General features: G+C 46.7%; 1 protein-coding gene across 1 annotated transcript in view; it reads right to left on the bottom strand.

Annotated features, from left to right (window-relative positions):
- LOC137342749 (connector enhancer of kinase suppressor of ras 1-like) overlaps window positions 1–16,279 on the bottom strand; it is an 86,899-nt gene that overhangs the window by 46,786 nt on the left and 23,834 nt on the right. Inside the window, exons 3-6 of the mRNA XM_068006922.1 lie at window positions 11,665–11,855; window positions 10,745–10,832; window positions 7,630–7,671; window positions 5,100–5,219 (exon numbers count right to left, since the gene is read on the bottom strand). Coding sequence (XP_067863023.1) covers window positions 5,100–5,219; window positions 7,630–7,671; window positions 10,745–10,832; window positions 11,665–11,855 — 441 coding nt within the window. The remainder of the gene's footprint in view (window positions 1–5,099; window positions 5,220–7,629; window positions 7,672–10,744; window positions 10,833–11,664; window positions 11,856–16,279) is intronic.

Here is a 16,279-nt window from a genome sequence, read left to right as displayed (position 1 = left end):
GTCAACACACATTGTCTAGGGCAGCACTGGACAACCACTTGGCTGTAGTACAAGAGGGCAATCAGAGCCTGTGGAACAATACCCAGCAAGAATCGGTGCCTACAGGACAGAAGAGGAAAAGGATATTTGTTGATGAGTAAGTCATTAGTTGAATCATAATTCATCTGCGGAATGGTAAATACTTTATACAAAGGCACGGTAATTACAGATTTTATTCAGACAATAGTTTGAATTATGAATCATTCTAAATACGTGTCTATCTCAAAATGGACAATGTTCATGAGAAGCCTGCAATTAAACCAGTCCTGTAAATCGAGTTATTATGGAGAAGTGCAGTCTGAGCTTCAAGAGAAATCAATGCTGCATCTTAATGATTCCATCCCAAACAGGTGATTAATGACAGAGAGAGACGGAGACGGACTCGGGGGGAACGGGGATGGACAGGGAGAGAGACGGACAGAGAGAGAGACGGACAGAGAGAGAGACGGACAGAGAGAGAGGGGGACGGACATGGAGAGAGAGAGAGAGAGGGACGGACAGAGAGAGAGAGAGAAAGAGACAGAGACGGACTGGGGGGGGAACGGGGATGGAGAGAGAAAGAGAGGGACAGGCAGAGAGAGAGGGACGGACGGACAGAGAGAGAGAGGGACGGACGGACAGAGAGAGAGAGGGACGGACGGACAGAGAGAGAGAGGGACGGACAGAGAGAGAGAGAGAGAGGGACGGACAGAGAGAGAGAGAGAGAGAGAGGGACGGACAGAGAGAGAGAGAGAGAGGGACGGACTGGGGGGAGAACGGGGATGGACAGAGACAGAGAGTGGAACGGACATGGAGAGAGAGAGAAAGAGAGGGACAGGCAGAGAGAGAGGGATGGACAGAAAGAGAGAGAGAGAGGGATGGACAGAGAGAGAGAGAGAGAGGGACGGACAGAGAGAGAGAGAGAGAGGGACGGACAGAGAGAGAGAGAGAGGGACGGACAGAGAGAGAGAGGGACGGACAGAGAGAGAGAGAGAGAGGGACGGACAGAGAGAGATAGAGACGGACAGAGAGGGAGGGAGGGACAGAGAGAGAGAGAGGGCAGGGAGGGACACAGAGAGAGGGACAGCTCCTAAACTCCGTTCAAGAGCTCCTTTCGTCTCTCTACCAACCAAGAGATTCCAATAAAATTAGATCATATCAACTTTTGTTTTGTACAATCGAGAAGCTCACTTGAAGAACCAAGGCCCAAAGTGCAGGAAACCACCAGGGTTGAAATGAATGGAAGAGAATACAAGGGAAATCAGAGTGTAATGATTGTTTGATATCTGGCATAGGTTTAAAAAGTCTGGAGATTGTAGGCAGGAGACTGAGGGAGGTAATGAGGTCCCAGGTTTTGAGCCCCTAGCAAAGACTAAGTTAGCATAGGAAATTGGAGGGGTGGGGGGAGCGATGCACATGGAGTGAGCATGTGGGAGGAGTATTCAGCATTTAGAGAAACAAAAGAAAAAAAATCCAAAGCCACCCTTCCCTGGGCTGAAAGCTAAAAATACTCCTTTGCTGAACATGGAAATATGATCCCATCATCTATTTGCCAGAAATCACTCTCCAGTGTATCCACGAGAGGTCTCCGCTCATGCTCCAGACATTTAACACTTTGATTATATTTCAGGTTACCCGAGAAACCAGCCACGGGAATAAAAGACTATTGAGAGCAGGGTTTGCTCGCACCAGAGTTAGTGGGAGTGTGTGGGACTGCCAAGGATGGAGAGAAAATAACCATAATCAAACAGTCATCCCTCTTCTCTGCACATGACACACTCGCGCACGCTCACACGACATCCACTCATGCAAGCATACTCACGAGTGGAGGAAATCATAAGGACTCCTGTGCCTCATAACTGATTTGTTCCTAAATTACATAAAAGTGTCAGCAGGCAGCCATCTTTGTCTGTTGAAGCCTCAAGAACAGGCTCTGTAAGTGGCCCCAGGGACGTCCCATATATAGTCATACAAACAGCACTGAATTATTCTGGCTGGTGGCACAGTATGTGGAAGCAGCAATATTCAGGGCCATGGATAGTGTGATGCAGGTTTGATAACCTGCACTGCTGAGTAACGAAACAACAGGGCTGAGATTTTTTTTTTGAGCAAAAAATGACTTTGAATTAACAGCAAGTTATAGTCCAGCAATTTTATTTTAAATTCACAAGCTTTTGGAGGCTTCCTCCTTCCTCAGGTGAACGTTGTTGGAAATGAAATCCTCGAAATGAAATCGCATTTATAAATCACAGAACAATGCTTGGTGATTACAGACAGTTTTTTCAACTGCCCGTTGCCAAGGCAATCTGCGCAGACAGACAGGTGTTACCTGCAAGGTCTCCGAATATACAAATCACCAAAAAAAAAGAGATAGAGAGGTAGAAACATAGAAAAGACAGCAACTGACCCATTATATTAAAAACAGATAACATTTGTTCGCTGGTGGGGTAACGTGTCGCGTGACATGAACCCAAGATCCCGGTTGAGGCCGTCCTCATGGGTGCGGAACTTGGCTATCAATTTCTGCTCAACGATTTTGCGTTGTCGTGTGTCTCGAAGGCCGCCTTCGAGTACGCTTACCCGAAGGTCGGTGACTGAATGTCCTTGACTGCTGAAGTGTTCCCCGACTGGGAGGGAACCCTCCTGTCTGGCGATTGTTGCGCGGTGTCCGTTCATCCGTTGTCGCAGCGTCTGCATGATCTCGCCAATGTACCATGCTCTGGGGCATCCTTTCCTGCAACGTATGAGGTAGACAACGTTGGCCGAGTCACAGGAGTATGAACCATGCACCTGGTGGGTGGTGTCCTCTCGTGTGATGGTGGTATCTGTGTCGATGATCTGGCATGTCTTGCAGAGGTTACCGTAGCAGGGTTGTGTGGTGTCGTGGACGCTGTTCTCTTGAAAGCTAGGTAATTTGCTGCGAACGATGGTCTGTTTGAGGTTGGGTGGCTGTTTGAAGGCGAGTAGTGGAGGTGTGGGGATGGCCATAGCGAGGTGTTCGTCGTCATTGATGACATGTTGAAGGCTGCGGAGAACATGGCGTAGTTTCTCCGCTCCGGGGAAGTACTGGACGACAAAGGGTACTCTGTTGGTTGCGTCCCGTGTTAGTCTCCTGAGGAGGTCTATGCGATTTTTTGCTGTGGCCCGTCGGAACTGTCGATCGATGAGTCGAGCGTCATATCCCGTTCTTACTAGGGCGTCTTTCAGCGTCTGTAGGTGTCCATCGCGTTCCTCCTCGTCTGAGCAGACCCTGTGTATTCGCAGGGCCTGTCCATAGGGGATGGCCTCTTTGACGTGGTTAGGGTGGAAGCTGGACGATTCCAGCTTCCACCCTAACCACGTCAAAGAGGCCATCCCCTATGGACAGGCCCTGCGAATACACAGGGTCTGCTCAGACGAGGAGGAACGCGATGGACACCTACAGACGCTGAAAGACGCCCTAGTAAGAACGGGATATGACGCTCGACTCATCGATCGACAGTTCCGACGGGCCACAGCAAAAAATCGCATAGACCTCCTCAGGAGACTAACACGGGACGCAACCAACAGAGTACCCTTTGTCGTCCAGTACTTCCCCGGAGCGGAGAAACTACGCCATGTTCTCCGCAGCCTTCAACATGTCATCAATGACGACGAACACCTCGCTATGGCCATCCCCACACCTCCACTACTCGCCTTTAAACAGCCACCCAACCTCAAACAGACCATCGTTCGCAGCAAATTACCTAGCTTTCAAGAGAACAGCGTCCACGACACCACACAACCCTGCCACGGTAACCTCTGCAAGACATGCCAGATCATCGACACAGATACCACCATCACACAAGAGGACACCACCCACCAGGTGCATGGTTCATACTCCTGTGACTCGGCCAACGTTGTCTACCTCATACGTTGCAGGAAAGGATGCCCCAGAGCATGGTACATTGGCGAGACCATGCAGACGCTGCGACAACGGATGAACGGACACCGCGCAACAATCGCCAAACAGGAGGGTTCCCTCCCAGTCGGGGAACACTTCAGCAGTCAAGGACATTCAGCCACCGACCTTCGGGTAAGCGTACTCCAAGGTGGCCTTCGAGACACACGACAACGCAAAATCGTCGAGCAGAAATTGATAGCCAAGTTCCGCACCCATGAGGACGGCCTCAACCGGGATCTTGGGTTCATGTCACGCTACACGTTACCCCACCAGCGAACAAATGTTATCTGTTTTTAATATAATGGGTCAGTTGCTGTCTTTTCTATGTTTCTACCTCTCTATCTCTTTTTTTTTTGGTGATTTGTGTATTCGGAGACCTTGCAGGTAACACCTGTCTGTCTGCACACTGATTGCCTTGGCAACGGGCAGTTGAAAAAACTGTCTGTAATCACCAAGCATTGTTCTGTGATTTATAAATGCGATTTCATTTCGAGGATTTCATTTCCAACAACGTTCACCTGAGGAAGGAGGAAGCCTCCGAAAGCTTGTGAATTTAAAATAAAATTGCTGGACTATAACTTGGTGTTGTAAAATTGTTTACAATTGTCAACCCCAGTCCATCACCGGCATCTCCACATCTTGAATTAACAGGAATAGACTGTAGTTTAATGTCTACTTGAACCAGAGCAGACAGGCAGGGCCTCAGGTTAACATCTCATTGGCACCTCTAACAACGTAGCACTCCCTCAGTACTGCACTGGAGTGAATGCTAGAATATATGATCAAATCCTTGAGTGGAGTTTGAATCCACAGCCTTCTGCTTCAGAGATGACATATTACCAACCGAGCCAAGCTGGAGGATAAATGTCTTCAAAGTGTCCACATAACAGTCACTGCACCTCAAGATAACTCACTATATGTGAAGCACAGCCAGACACTTTGGAGAATGTGATGAACACTCTGGATCAAAGAGGTATAAATTAAATCTGCCTTTCTCAAAAAAAAAGTTCAAAAAATAAATTGGGAAGAGTATTGTTCCTACATACCTTAGTCTATAAAGCCCATTATCTTGGCATTCAAGGAAAAGTAACAAGCCCACGGCCAGTATTCCCTCCACAATCCCCAGTATAACACAGGACAGGACACATGCTGTACTCACCAGACTCTGTCCTGGTGAGGTGGTGAGTAGATGTATACTCTCCAGGCAGGCACGCTGGTTCACTAACACCTCGGGGCTGCCCATAAGCATGTCCTCACAGAAACCAGAGAGCTCCCTGCACTGAGTGAGACAGAGTCTTTAAATGATGGGACCAAACAGAACCAATCACATGCACAGAAACATTGCCATACTTACATTACGTAGAACTGGGAAAGCAGTTTGCAACATAATAGCACTTTAAAGGGACAGCACCATAGTTTGCTATTGTCTAACAAGCTGCAAGACAGACGCTCAGACAGGAGTGCTAGTTGAGCTTCCTGCATCCCATGTTGTTGGGGAGGTAACAAACAAAAGCAAATGTTTCCCCACAGGAGAGACTCTCGAAGTCACCTTTACACACCTGCCCCTCCCCCTCAGCTGGGACACTGTGCAGGGGAGGGGAATCTTACAAATAATAAAACAAAAACCAGGCTGCGGAATTATCTCCCTTCAACAGGGCAAATTCCACTGCGCTTTAAGAAAAAGCACCAATCTTGTGAAACATGGGAATATATTGGGGTAATTTGCAGCTTAATGTTGGAGTGTAAAACCAGTGTTGCGGGTCGTGCCTGTTTCAGAAACTGATCAAGTTTCTTTTCCTTGATTTTGGGCAGTTCCTAGAACAGGTCCCTGACCCGCAACACTGGCTTTATGCTCCAGAGGCAAGTTAAAAATGACCCCCATACTGTAATAAATATTAACGCATAACTTATATCAAAGATAAAAACAAGGAACTGAATGATGGAAAACCAGAAAATGCTGGAAATACACAGCATCTGGAACAGAAAAGGCAGGTAATATTTCAGGTGCAGAGCTGGCTGAGCCTGATTACAACATATGTAAAACACAAATGGCCACGTTCATGTAGAGTATCGTCACGCAAAACACACAACAGTTTCAGCAAAGCAGAACCACTTTCAGACCAAACAATTTGAGAATCAGAGACAGCAGCCCCCTCTACACTGTAATTAGTTCTGACTTCTGACAAAAGGCCATCAAACTGAAACATTAACTCTGTTTCTATCACCACAGATTTTTTTTTACTCGTTCATGGGATGTCGGCGTTGCTGGCAAGGCCAGCATTTATTGCCCATCCCTAATTGCCCTTGAGAAGGTGGTGGTGAGCCGCCTTCTTGAACCACTGCAGTCGTGTGGTGAAGGGTCTCCCACAGTTCCAGGATTTTGACCCAGCGACGATGAAGGAACGGTGATATATTTCCAAGTTGGGATGGTGTGTTACTTGGAGGGGAATGTGCAGGTGGTGTTGTTCCCATGTGCCTGCTGCCCTTGTCCTTCCAGGTGGTAGAGGTCACGGGTTTGTGAGGTGCTGTCGAAGAAGCCTTGGCGAGTTGCTGCAGTGCATCCTGTGGGTGATACGCAATGCAGCCACGGTGCGCCGGTGGTGAAGGGAGTGAATGTTTAGGGTGGTGGATGGGGTGCCAATCAAGCGGGATGCTTTGTCCTGGATGGTGTCGAGCTTCTTGAGTGCTGTTGGAACTGCACTCATCCAGGTAAGTGGAGAGTATTCCATCACACTCCTGACTTGTGCCTTGTAGATGGTGGAAAGGCTTTGGAGAGTCAGGAGGTGAGTCACTCGCCGCAGAATACCCAGCCTCTGACCTGCTCTTGTAGCCACAATGTTTACATGGCTCATCCAGTTAAATTCCTGGTCAATGGTGACCCCCAGGATGTTGATGGTGGGCTCTGGTAATGCCGTTGATGTCAAGGGGAGGTGGTTAGACACAGATGCTGACACAGATTGCTGAGTTTCCAGCAATTTCTGGTTTTATTTCATGTTTCCAGCATCTGCCTTTTGCTAATAATTATTAACATGTCCTAGAGGCAGCATAATTCCTAAACCCCTGTCTGAGGCATACATCAATTGCTTACAGGTCAGAATCCTCTGAATTTTAATAATGGATCAACATTGAACAGGCCTGTGTTACATTCAGTAATCAGATTCCAATTTTTAAAAAAAACAAACTTACATTCATATAGTGCCTATCACGACCTCAGGACATCCCAAAGTGCTTTATAGCTAATGAAGTACTTTTGAAGTGTAGTCGCTGTTGTAATACAGGAAACACGGCAGCCAATTTGTGCACAGCAGGGTCCCACAAAGAACAATGAAACAATGTTTCAGTGATATTGGTTGAGGGATAAGTATTGGTCCAGAACACCGGAGAGAACTCTCTTCGAAATAGTGCTGTGGAATCTTTTACGTCCACTTAAGAGGGTAGATAGCACCTCGGTTTAACTTCTCATCCAAAAGACTGCACCTCCGACAGTGCAGAGCTCCCTCAGTACTGCACTGGGAGCATCAGCCTGGATTATGTGCTCAAGTCTCTGGAGTGGGACTTCAACCCACAACCTTCTGACTCAGAGACGAGAGTGCTACCCACTGAGCCACGGCTGACACAGCAATTAACATTAGTTTGACACTCAGTTTCACCATGGTGTAACAGAAAGGAGACAATTGGTTTGTACTTACGATGCTTAGTATCCGGTTTTCTTTCTCTGTCTGGTTGCAGTCCTAAACAATGGAACAGATGTCAAATGCAAGATTTCAATGCCAAAACCAGTGATGGTTGATTATCTAACCAAGCAAACCCCATTGCAGGACTCAGTAACAGAGACATAGCTGGGAGGCTGGGTAACTCAGTTGGTAGAACATTAGTCTATTAAGAGCGACACAGATATGAGGGTTCAGGGTTCAAGTCCTTGTTCAGATGTTAAATGAGAATATTGATTTTTTAAAAATTATTATTCATTTATGGGATGTGGGTTATTGTTCATCACTAATTGCCCTTGTGAAGGTGGTGGTGAGCCACCTTGAACCGCTTCAGTCTGTTTGGTGAAGGTTCTCTCACAGCGCTGTTAGGTAGGGAGTTCCAGGATTTTGACCCAATGAAGATGAAGGAACAGCAATATATTTCTAAGTCAGGATGGTGTGTGACTTGGAGGGGAACGTGCAGGTGGTGGTGTTCCCATGTGCCTGCTGTCCTCGACCTTCTAGGTGGTAGAGGTCGTGGATTTGGGAGGTACTGCCAAAGAAGCCTTGGTAAGTTGCTGCAGTGCATCCTGTGGATGGTACACACTGCAGCCACGGTGGGCGGTGATGGAGGGAGTAAATGTTTAAGGTGGTGGATGGGGTGCTTTGTCCTGGATGGTGTCGAGCTTCTTGAGTGTTGTTGGAGCTGCACTCATCCAGGCAAGTGGAGAGTATTCCATCACACTCCTGACTAGTGCCTTGTAGATGGTGGAAAGGCTTTGGGGAGTCAGGAGGTGAGTCACTCACCACAGAATACCCAGCCTCTGACCTGCTCTCGTAGCCACAGTATTTATATGGCTCGTCCAATTAAGTTTCTGGTCAATGGTGACCCCCAGGATGTTGATGGTGGGGGATTAGGCGATGGTAATGCCGTTGAATGTCAAGGGACGGTGGTTAGACTCTCTCTTGTTGGAGATGGTCATTGCCTGGCACTTGTGTGGTGCGAATGTTACTTGCCACTTATGAGCCCAAGCCTGGATGTTGTCCAGGTCTTGCTGCATGCGGGCACGGACTGCTTCATTATCTGAGGAATTGTGAATGGAACTGAACACTGTGCAATCATCAGCGAATATCCCCATTTCTGACCTTATGATGGAGGGAAGGTCATTGATGAAGCAGCTGAAGATGGTTGGGCCTAGGACACTGCCCTGAGGAACTCCTGCAGCAATGTCCTGGGGCTGAGATGATTGGCCTCCAACAACCACTACCATCTTCCTTTGTGCTAGATATGACTCCAGCCACTGGAGAGTTTTCCCCCCGACTCCCACTGACTTCAATTTTACTAGGGCTGCTTGGTGCCACACTCGGTCAAATGCTGCCTTGATGTCAAGGGCAGTCACTCTCACCTCACCTCTGGAATTCAGCTCTTTTGTCTACATTTGGATCAAGGCTGTAATGAGGTCTGGAGCCGAGTGGTCCTGGCGGAACCCAAACTGAGCATTGGTGAGCAGATTATAGGTAAGTGCCGCTTGATAGCACTGTCGACGACACCTTCCATCACTTTGCTGATGATTGAGAGTAGACTAATGGGGCGGTAATTCGCCAGATTGGATTTGTCCTGCTTTTTGTGGACAGGACATATCTGGGCAATTTTCCACTTTATCGGGTAGATGCCAGTGTTGTAGCTGTACTGGAACAGCTTGGCTAGAGGCGCAGCTAGTTCTGGAGCACAAGTCTTCAGCACTACAGCCGGGATGTTGTCGGGGCCCATAGCCTTTGCTATATCCAGTGCACTCAGCCTTTCTTTGATATCACGTGGAGTGAATCGAATTGGCTGAAGACTGGCTTCTGTGATGGTGGGGATATCGGGAGGAGGCAGAGATGGATCATCCACTCGGCACATCTGGCTGAAGATTGCTATGCCAAAATATCAATCTCAGATTTTAAGGTTATGCCCCCTTGTTCTGGACCCCCCCCCCCCACCCAGAGGAAATAGTTTCTCTCTATCTGCACTATCGAATCCTTTAATCATTGTCAACACCTCAATTAGATCACCCCTTAAGGGAATACAAGCCCAGTCTATGCAGCCTGTCCTCATAATTTAACCCTTTTAGCTCAAGTACAAATCTGGTCAATCTGTGCTGCACCCCCTCCAAGGCCAATATATCCTTCCTGAGGTGCGGTGCCCAGAACTGAATGCAGTATCGCCAGATTACTGCAAATCTGGTCCCACATCCTCTGCCTCTCCCAATTCCAGGAACTCTCATCGAGCGAGCATGCACACCTACACTTTTACATTGCGCTTTTAACATAGCAAACTGTCCAAGTTGCTTCACACAGCAGAGCATGGACGCTGCGCACTAGTTGGAGAAGGGATGGTTGAAGAGTTTAATTTTGAAGATGGGGAGAGATAACAAGGTTAGTGAGAAGAGCCCAGAAGGCTGAAGGTGCTGCCACAAGGTAGAGTGCAGGACAGGATACAAAGGAGGCCAAAGTTGGAAGTGTAGAGAGTGTTGGCTGGAATGTATGACTGAAGGAGGTTGCAAAGGGCAGATGGAGCCTCTCCTGCAAGAGGAAACTCTACCTCTTTTAAAGCACTTGAGCTGTTTCTGGGATTGAAGGGGAAAGAATAAGCAAAACATTAATGTTATTGCAAACTCTGTCTGGGCAATCCATTGGCTTCACCACATCACACTCTAGACCAGAGGCCAATACTCACCATCTACCACAACTACAATCAGCCTCGGAAATTAATATGGCCACTGGGGAGATACCACCATGGAACTGTATCCCAGCAAGAGTCTGCACTGAGAGGAGAGGAGAGGAGAGGGGAAAAATATAGAAAGGCAAAGGAAAAAAATCCTTATATTTTGTAACATCTACACACATCATCAAAGTTTTTCACACATAGATGCATTTAAGGGGAAGCTAGATAAGCACATGAGGAAGAAAGGAATGGAAGGATATGCTGATAGGGTTAGATGAAATAAGGTGGGAGGAGGCTCATGTGGAGCATAAACACCGGCATAGACCTGTTGGGCTGAATGGCCTGTTTCTGTGCTGTAAATTCTATGTAATTCTATGAATTACACTGGACTTGATGTATTCTACAAACCTTGTGAATACTCTCTGCCAGCTCCACACATAACCGGATGATCTCTTTCTTCATGGTGGAGTAGTTGATTATACATATAAATGGGTACCTGGTTTAGCAGGTGAGAGACAGAGAAGAAGCACAGTTAGAATTTCTTTAGGGCCTCAGGTCCCCCAAAACTGATTAGCAAACACCACCAGAGCCCTTCAATTTTACTCCCAACCTCCACAGACAGCAACGTCTCCAATACCCCACTACCTACATCCTGACCTGCCCTAAGCCACACTCACCTCGCGCTGGTTTTCACTGACCTACCCTGCCTCCCAACACACACCAACATATCAAGTTTAAAATCTTCTGCCTCATCCACAAATCTCTATATGGCTTTGCCCCACTCTAGCTCTGCATCTTCTCCAGTTTCACATCCCTTCCTCTGCTCTCTGGTCTTCTGTGTACCTCCTTCCCTCCATTCCAACATCGATGAGAGAGCCTCAGCCTCTTGGCCCTACTCTCTGGAAGTCCCTCCTCCTAAACCTCTTTGTTCCTCCCCTACTCCATTTTTAAAAACCTTCTTAAAATCCATCTCTTCAACCCAAGTTTTGGACAACCTCTCCCACTAACGCTCAGCATCCACCATTTCCTCCTCCGAAGAATCTTCTCTACGTTAAAGAGACTTGGTATGAATACAAGTTGCTGATGTCCAGCTTAGCGTTGACTCTGTTCATTGCCCTGTAAACCGCACACGATGTCTCCCTATAAGTGAGGACACTGTAGAAATACAAGTTGTTGCTGAGCGTAATTTCATCCCTTATATTAACGGAACATTTAATGTCTGACAGTTGATGACCTCAAGGAGGAAGGAGTGGGAGGAATGCTGGCAATTTCCTGAGAGATCTTTGTAACCGACAGGAATAATTTGCAGTATTGATTTGTCCTAGTACCTGTTTAGCCAGGAAAATATAGCTTTCGTGATTTGAAGAAGGTCTATGACAGAGGTGAGGAGGTCTCCAGAAGGTCTCTGTGGTCCTGGGCTGACTTTCCTCCGACTGACGATGAAGGACTGAAGGGTTCCAGATACGGCTCTCAGCTTCTCCATCAGAATCTTTAGATTCTCCGTCTCCAGGTCATAGGTCTGAAAGTGTAGACAAGATCATCCAGAAAGAGACTTAAACAATGGGCAGCACATTCAACGACCAGGAACATGGGGCTATCTACAGACCAAGGACTAATTTAGACTTGCAATAGCCACGTACAAACCACACAATTTATTGCAGTCAGAGCAATATAGATGCTGCAAATCCTTGTACCAGACCATAATACACTGGAGTGACAAACAGGTAATGAGCATTGCAGTACTAAACCATGCACATTACCTGAACTGTAACACAAGCAACATGGGCACTGGACAACCTGTAAAGAGCAACCAAGGAGTTCACTGCAGCTCTTCATTCTATATTCCATATTGTCTTGGCTGCTAATGGAAGCAGACCAGAAATAGTGGCGATTGAATGAAAATGAACTGATCCAAACTAGTCCAATGCCTTTTGATTCCATCAATCACTAATAGTTACGTTAATCCTGACAAGCTTAATTCCAATACTTCATTATTCAGGACAAGGTGAGAGGTCAGGACCGAGCAGTAGCAGTTCTCTCATTTCTTGAGCGAGTATACCAACAATCTTCTTTGGGTGGACGGGGAAAGCAATGTCTATTTAGGAACTGTGCACAGTTCTGGTCTCCATATTATAAAAAGGATATTGAGGCACTGGAGAAGGTGCAAAAAAGATTCACAAGGATGATACCAGAATTGAGAGGATATCCTTATCAGGAAAGGCTGAACAAGCTGGGTCTCTTCTCTAGAAAAGAGACATTTCCAACAACGTTCACCTGAGGAAGGAGGAAGCCTCCGAAAGCTTGTGAATTTAAAATAAAATTGCTGGACTATAACTTGGTGTTGTAAAATTGTTTACAATAGAAAAGAGAAGGCTGAGGGATGACCTGATCGAGGTCTTTAAGATTATTAAAGGGTTTGATAGAGTAGATGTAGACAAAATGTTTCCACATGTGGGGGAGTCCAAAACTAGAGGTCATAAATATAAAATAGTCATTAATAAATTCAATAGGGAATTCAGGAGAAACTTCTTTATCCAGAGTGGTGAGAATGTGGAACTCGCTACCACAAGGAGTAGTTGAGGTCACTAGCATAGATGCATTTAAGGGGAAGCTCGATAAGCACAAGAGGGAGCAAGGAATAGAAGGATATGCCGATTGGGTTAATGAAAAGGGGTGGGAGGAGGCTCGTGTGGAGCACAAACGCTGGCATAGACCAGTTGGGCCTGTTTCTGTGCTGTGAACTCAATGTAACATTATTCCAAGAGGATGTGTCTAGTGATGGAAGCTGGTCAGTAAGATTGCCAATTTGAGGGCAGTTTTGTACAGTTAAACCATGAATCATGGAGGTGCCTGGTTGAGGCAGGTCCTTATCAATTTCTCATAGTAGCATCTGGGCTGCATTCAAACCCAGATCCAAGAGACGTACAGACAGTGTTCTAACCCACAACACTACCCAGCCCCTCTCCACGCTGATGTTATCTGCACAATTAGTTTCAGTTCTTTATGAGAGCGGAACTGTTCACCAACAGTACTGCCAACCGCACTCAATAGAAAGCGTCACAAAATGGAATCGATATAATTTTTTGCCGTGCTAAAACTAAGTTTATTTATATATTGAAAACATGCGGGAAGAGAGAAACATACTATAAGATCAGTGTGACTTCACAGTAGGCAGGTCTCATTTGACAAATTTATTAGAGTTCCTTGAGGATCTAACTGAGTTAGCTGACAAGGTCATTCAGTAGATTTAAGACCTAGGCTTTAGCAAGGCCTTTCACACAGTACCGCACAAGAGATTACTTTAGAATGTAGAAAGACATTTGATAGAAGGGAAGCTTTTGAAGTGGATAACAAACTGGTTGAGTAAGGGGATGCAAAAGGAGCAGCAACAACTTATCTTTGTAACAAGAGATGTTACCAGCAAGATAACAGACTTATGAAGAGTGGTTAGCAACCCTGGGATTTTTCTGTCGAGAAGAGAGAAGACTGGGCTCTAATTGGACAGAAGTATTTATTATGAGGGGTTTGCAAAATTTGGATCCAGGTACGTTTTTCTACCAGGTACGGAGTTAAAGGATAAGGGCTCACAGTTTCAAAATGGGGACGACAAAGGAAAATGGGAAATTCAGGCAAATGTTTTCAGTAAAAGTCTGATAATATGGAAAGTACGGGCAGCACGGTCAAGGGTGGGGCAGCACGGTCAAGGGTGGGGCAGCACGGTCAAGGGTGGGGCAGCACAAAACTAAGATAGGGTTCAAGAAGGGACTGAAGAAGTTGCTGTCAACCAGCATGATTTAGAATTATTAGATTTATAAACATTTACTAGAATGGTGCCAGGGATGAGGGACTTAAGTTATGTGGAGAGACTGGAAAAGCTGAGGTTGTTCTCCTTAGAACAGAGAAGGATAAGGGGAGTTGACAAGGTGTGAGGTACTTGCGGTGTTGCTCTACTTGGCCAAGGTCTGGCCTATTCCACCGTCACAGTCACCTGAACTATCTTCCACTTTGTCTGGAGGTCCAAGGTAGAACGTGTCCGCAGGGACACCATGTACAAGCCCCCAGACAAAGGGGGGGAAGGGCATCCCCAATGCCGCTTTGATCCCGATGGCCACCTTTGTGTTTGGCTGCCTCAGGATGTGTGTAGAGCCCCAGTACGCAAACACCAAGTGTCGCTACGTGCTGAGTTTCTACCTGTCCACCACACTGAGAAGACTGGGTCTGGCCATGCTGGCTGAACAGACACAGGACGTCCCATCCAGCTGGACCGTACCCCACCACCTGTCCCAGGTGGAGAAGTTCCTGAGGAGGAACCCCTTCAACCACATGGCCGTCAGATAGTGGTCGGCACAGAACCTTCTGTGGGTCCTGCTGGGAAAGGAGAGGGTGGATCCGATCAGGCAGTTCCCCAACCAGATGGTCGATGCCATTTGATGGAATGTCTCATCGCCAGCACTGACCAACAGGCACCAGGATATAGCCTGGATGGTGGTAAGAAGGGCCCTCCCAGTGCGGTCCTTCCAACACGCACGGACTCTCAGTGCCACCGCGAGCTGCCCTTGAGGCCGCGGCAGGGACAAGACCATCGTCCACCTCCTGATGGGCTGCCCCTTTGCGCAGAAAGCATGGAGAAAGATGCGTCGGTATCTGTCCTGGTTCATCGCAAACAGTTCGGTGATACAGGACACTGTGCTCTACGGGCTGTTCCCCGGGGCGCACACTGAGACAGATATCAAGTGCTGCTGGAAGACCATCAACTTGGTGAAGGAGGGCCTGAAACCTGCTGGTCTTCCAGCTGAAGGAGCTGTCAATGACCGAGAGTTGCCGACTGGCATACTCCAAGGTCCAGGAGTACATGCTGCGGGACGCACTGAAGCGAGGTGCAGCCTAGGCAAAGGCTCTATGGGGAAAGGCCACCACACTCTGTATTGTACAAAACGTATTAGAGGATATGTACTGTGTTTTGAATTGTAATAATGGGATCATAGTGTGTACGATCTGCACTGCTTGAAATTGTGTCTTTTTATATTGAACTGTGTGTATCTTTAAATTTTATGAAATAAAGTATATTTTGAAATATAAAAAAAAGGAGATTTGATAGAGGTGTTCAAAATCATGAACATTTTTGACAGATTAAATAAGGAGAAACTGTTTCCAGTGGCAGAAGAGTCGGTAACCAGAGGACACAGATTTAAGGTGATCGGCAAAAGAGCAGCGAGTTGTAATGATCTGGATTGCACTGCCTGAAAAGGTGGTGGAAACAGATTCAACAGTGACTTTCGAAAAGGAATTGGATACATACTTGAAGGGAAAAAATTAACAGGGCTATGGGGAAAGAGCAGGGGAATGGGACTAATTGGATAGCTTTTTCAAAGAACCGGCACAGGCACGATGGGCCGAATGGCCTCCTCCTGTGCTGTACGTACTATGATAGCATGATACTGCGATCGAGGTAATCTTGTTGGGGAAGTTGGATGCATAGGGAGATGGACCAATGGGGTACACCTGCTGAAAATTGTTACTATGCTATTACGGAAAGAGGTGACTAGTGGGGTATTGTAGGGGATGGGTTCTGTGGCCATTGCTGTTTTTAATGTATATTAATGATTGATTAAAAATTAATGGAGGCATCAATAATAAAAAAACTCTCCAAGTTTGCCGATGATACTAAATTGGGACAGGATGTAAGTAGTTGGGCAGGTTGGGTGAATTGGGCAGAGTCTGGTGGTGACACTGGAAGGTTTCAACAAATCTACACTCAAGTAGAGTGTAGACCAAATCCTGAAACAAATGATGTCATCTGTTAAATGAAACACTCCAAATTCTTCACACCAACAGTCACTTATAAATGGTTTTCCGTCATCATTTACCGAAACCTTATTGAAAGGAGGATATGAGCTCAACTCACCTCTTGGAATATAAACAAACGTGATGGACCTGCAAGGC

This window comes from Heptranchias perlo, chromosome 26 (assembly GCF_035084215.1).
Source record: "Heptranchias perlo isolate sHepPer1 chromosome 26, sHepPer1.hap1, whole genome shotgun sequence".
Taxonomy (NCBI): Eukaryota; Metazoa; Chordata; class Chondrichthyes; order Hexanchiformes; family Hexanchidae; genus Heptranchias; species Heptranchias perlo.
Note: the sequence above shows the minus strand (reverse complement) of the source record. Positions and strands in the feature narration are given on the sequence as shown.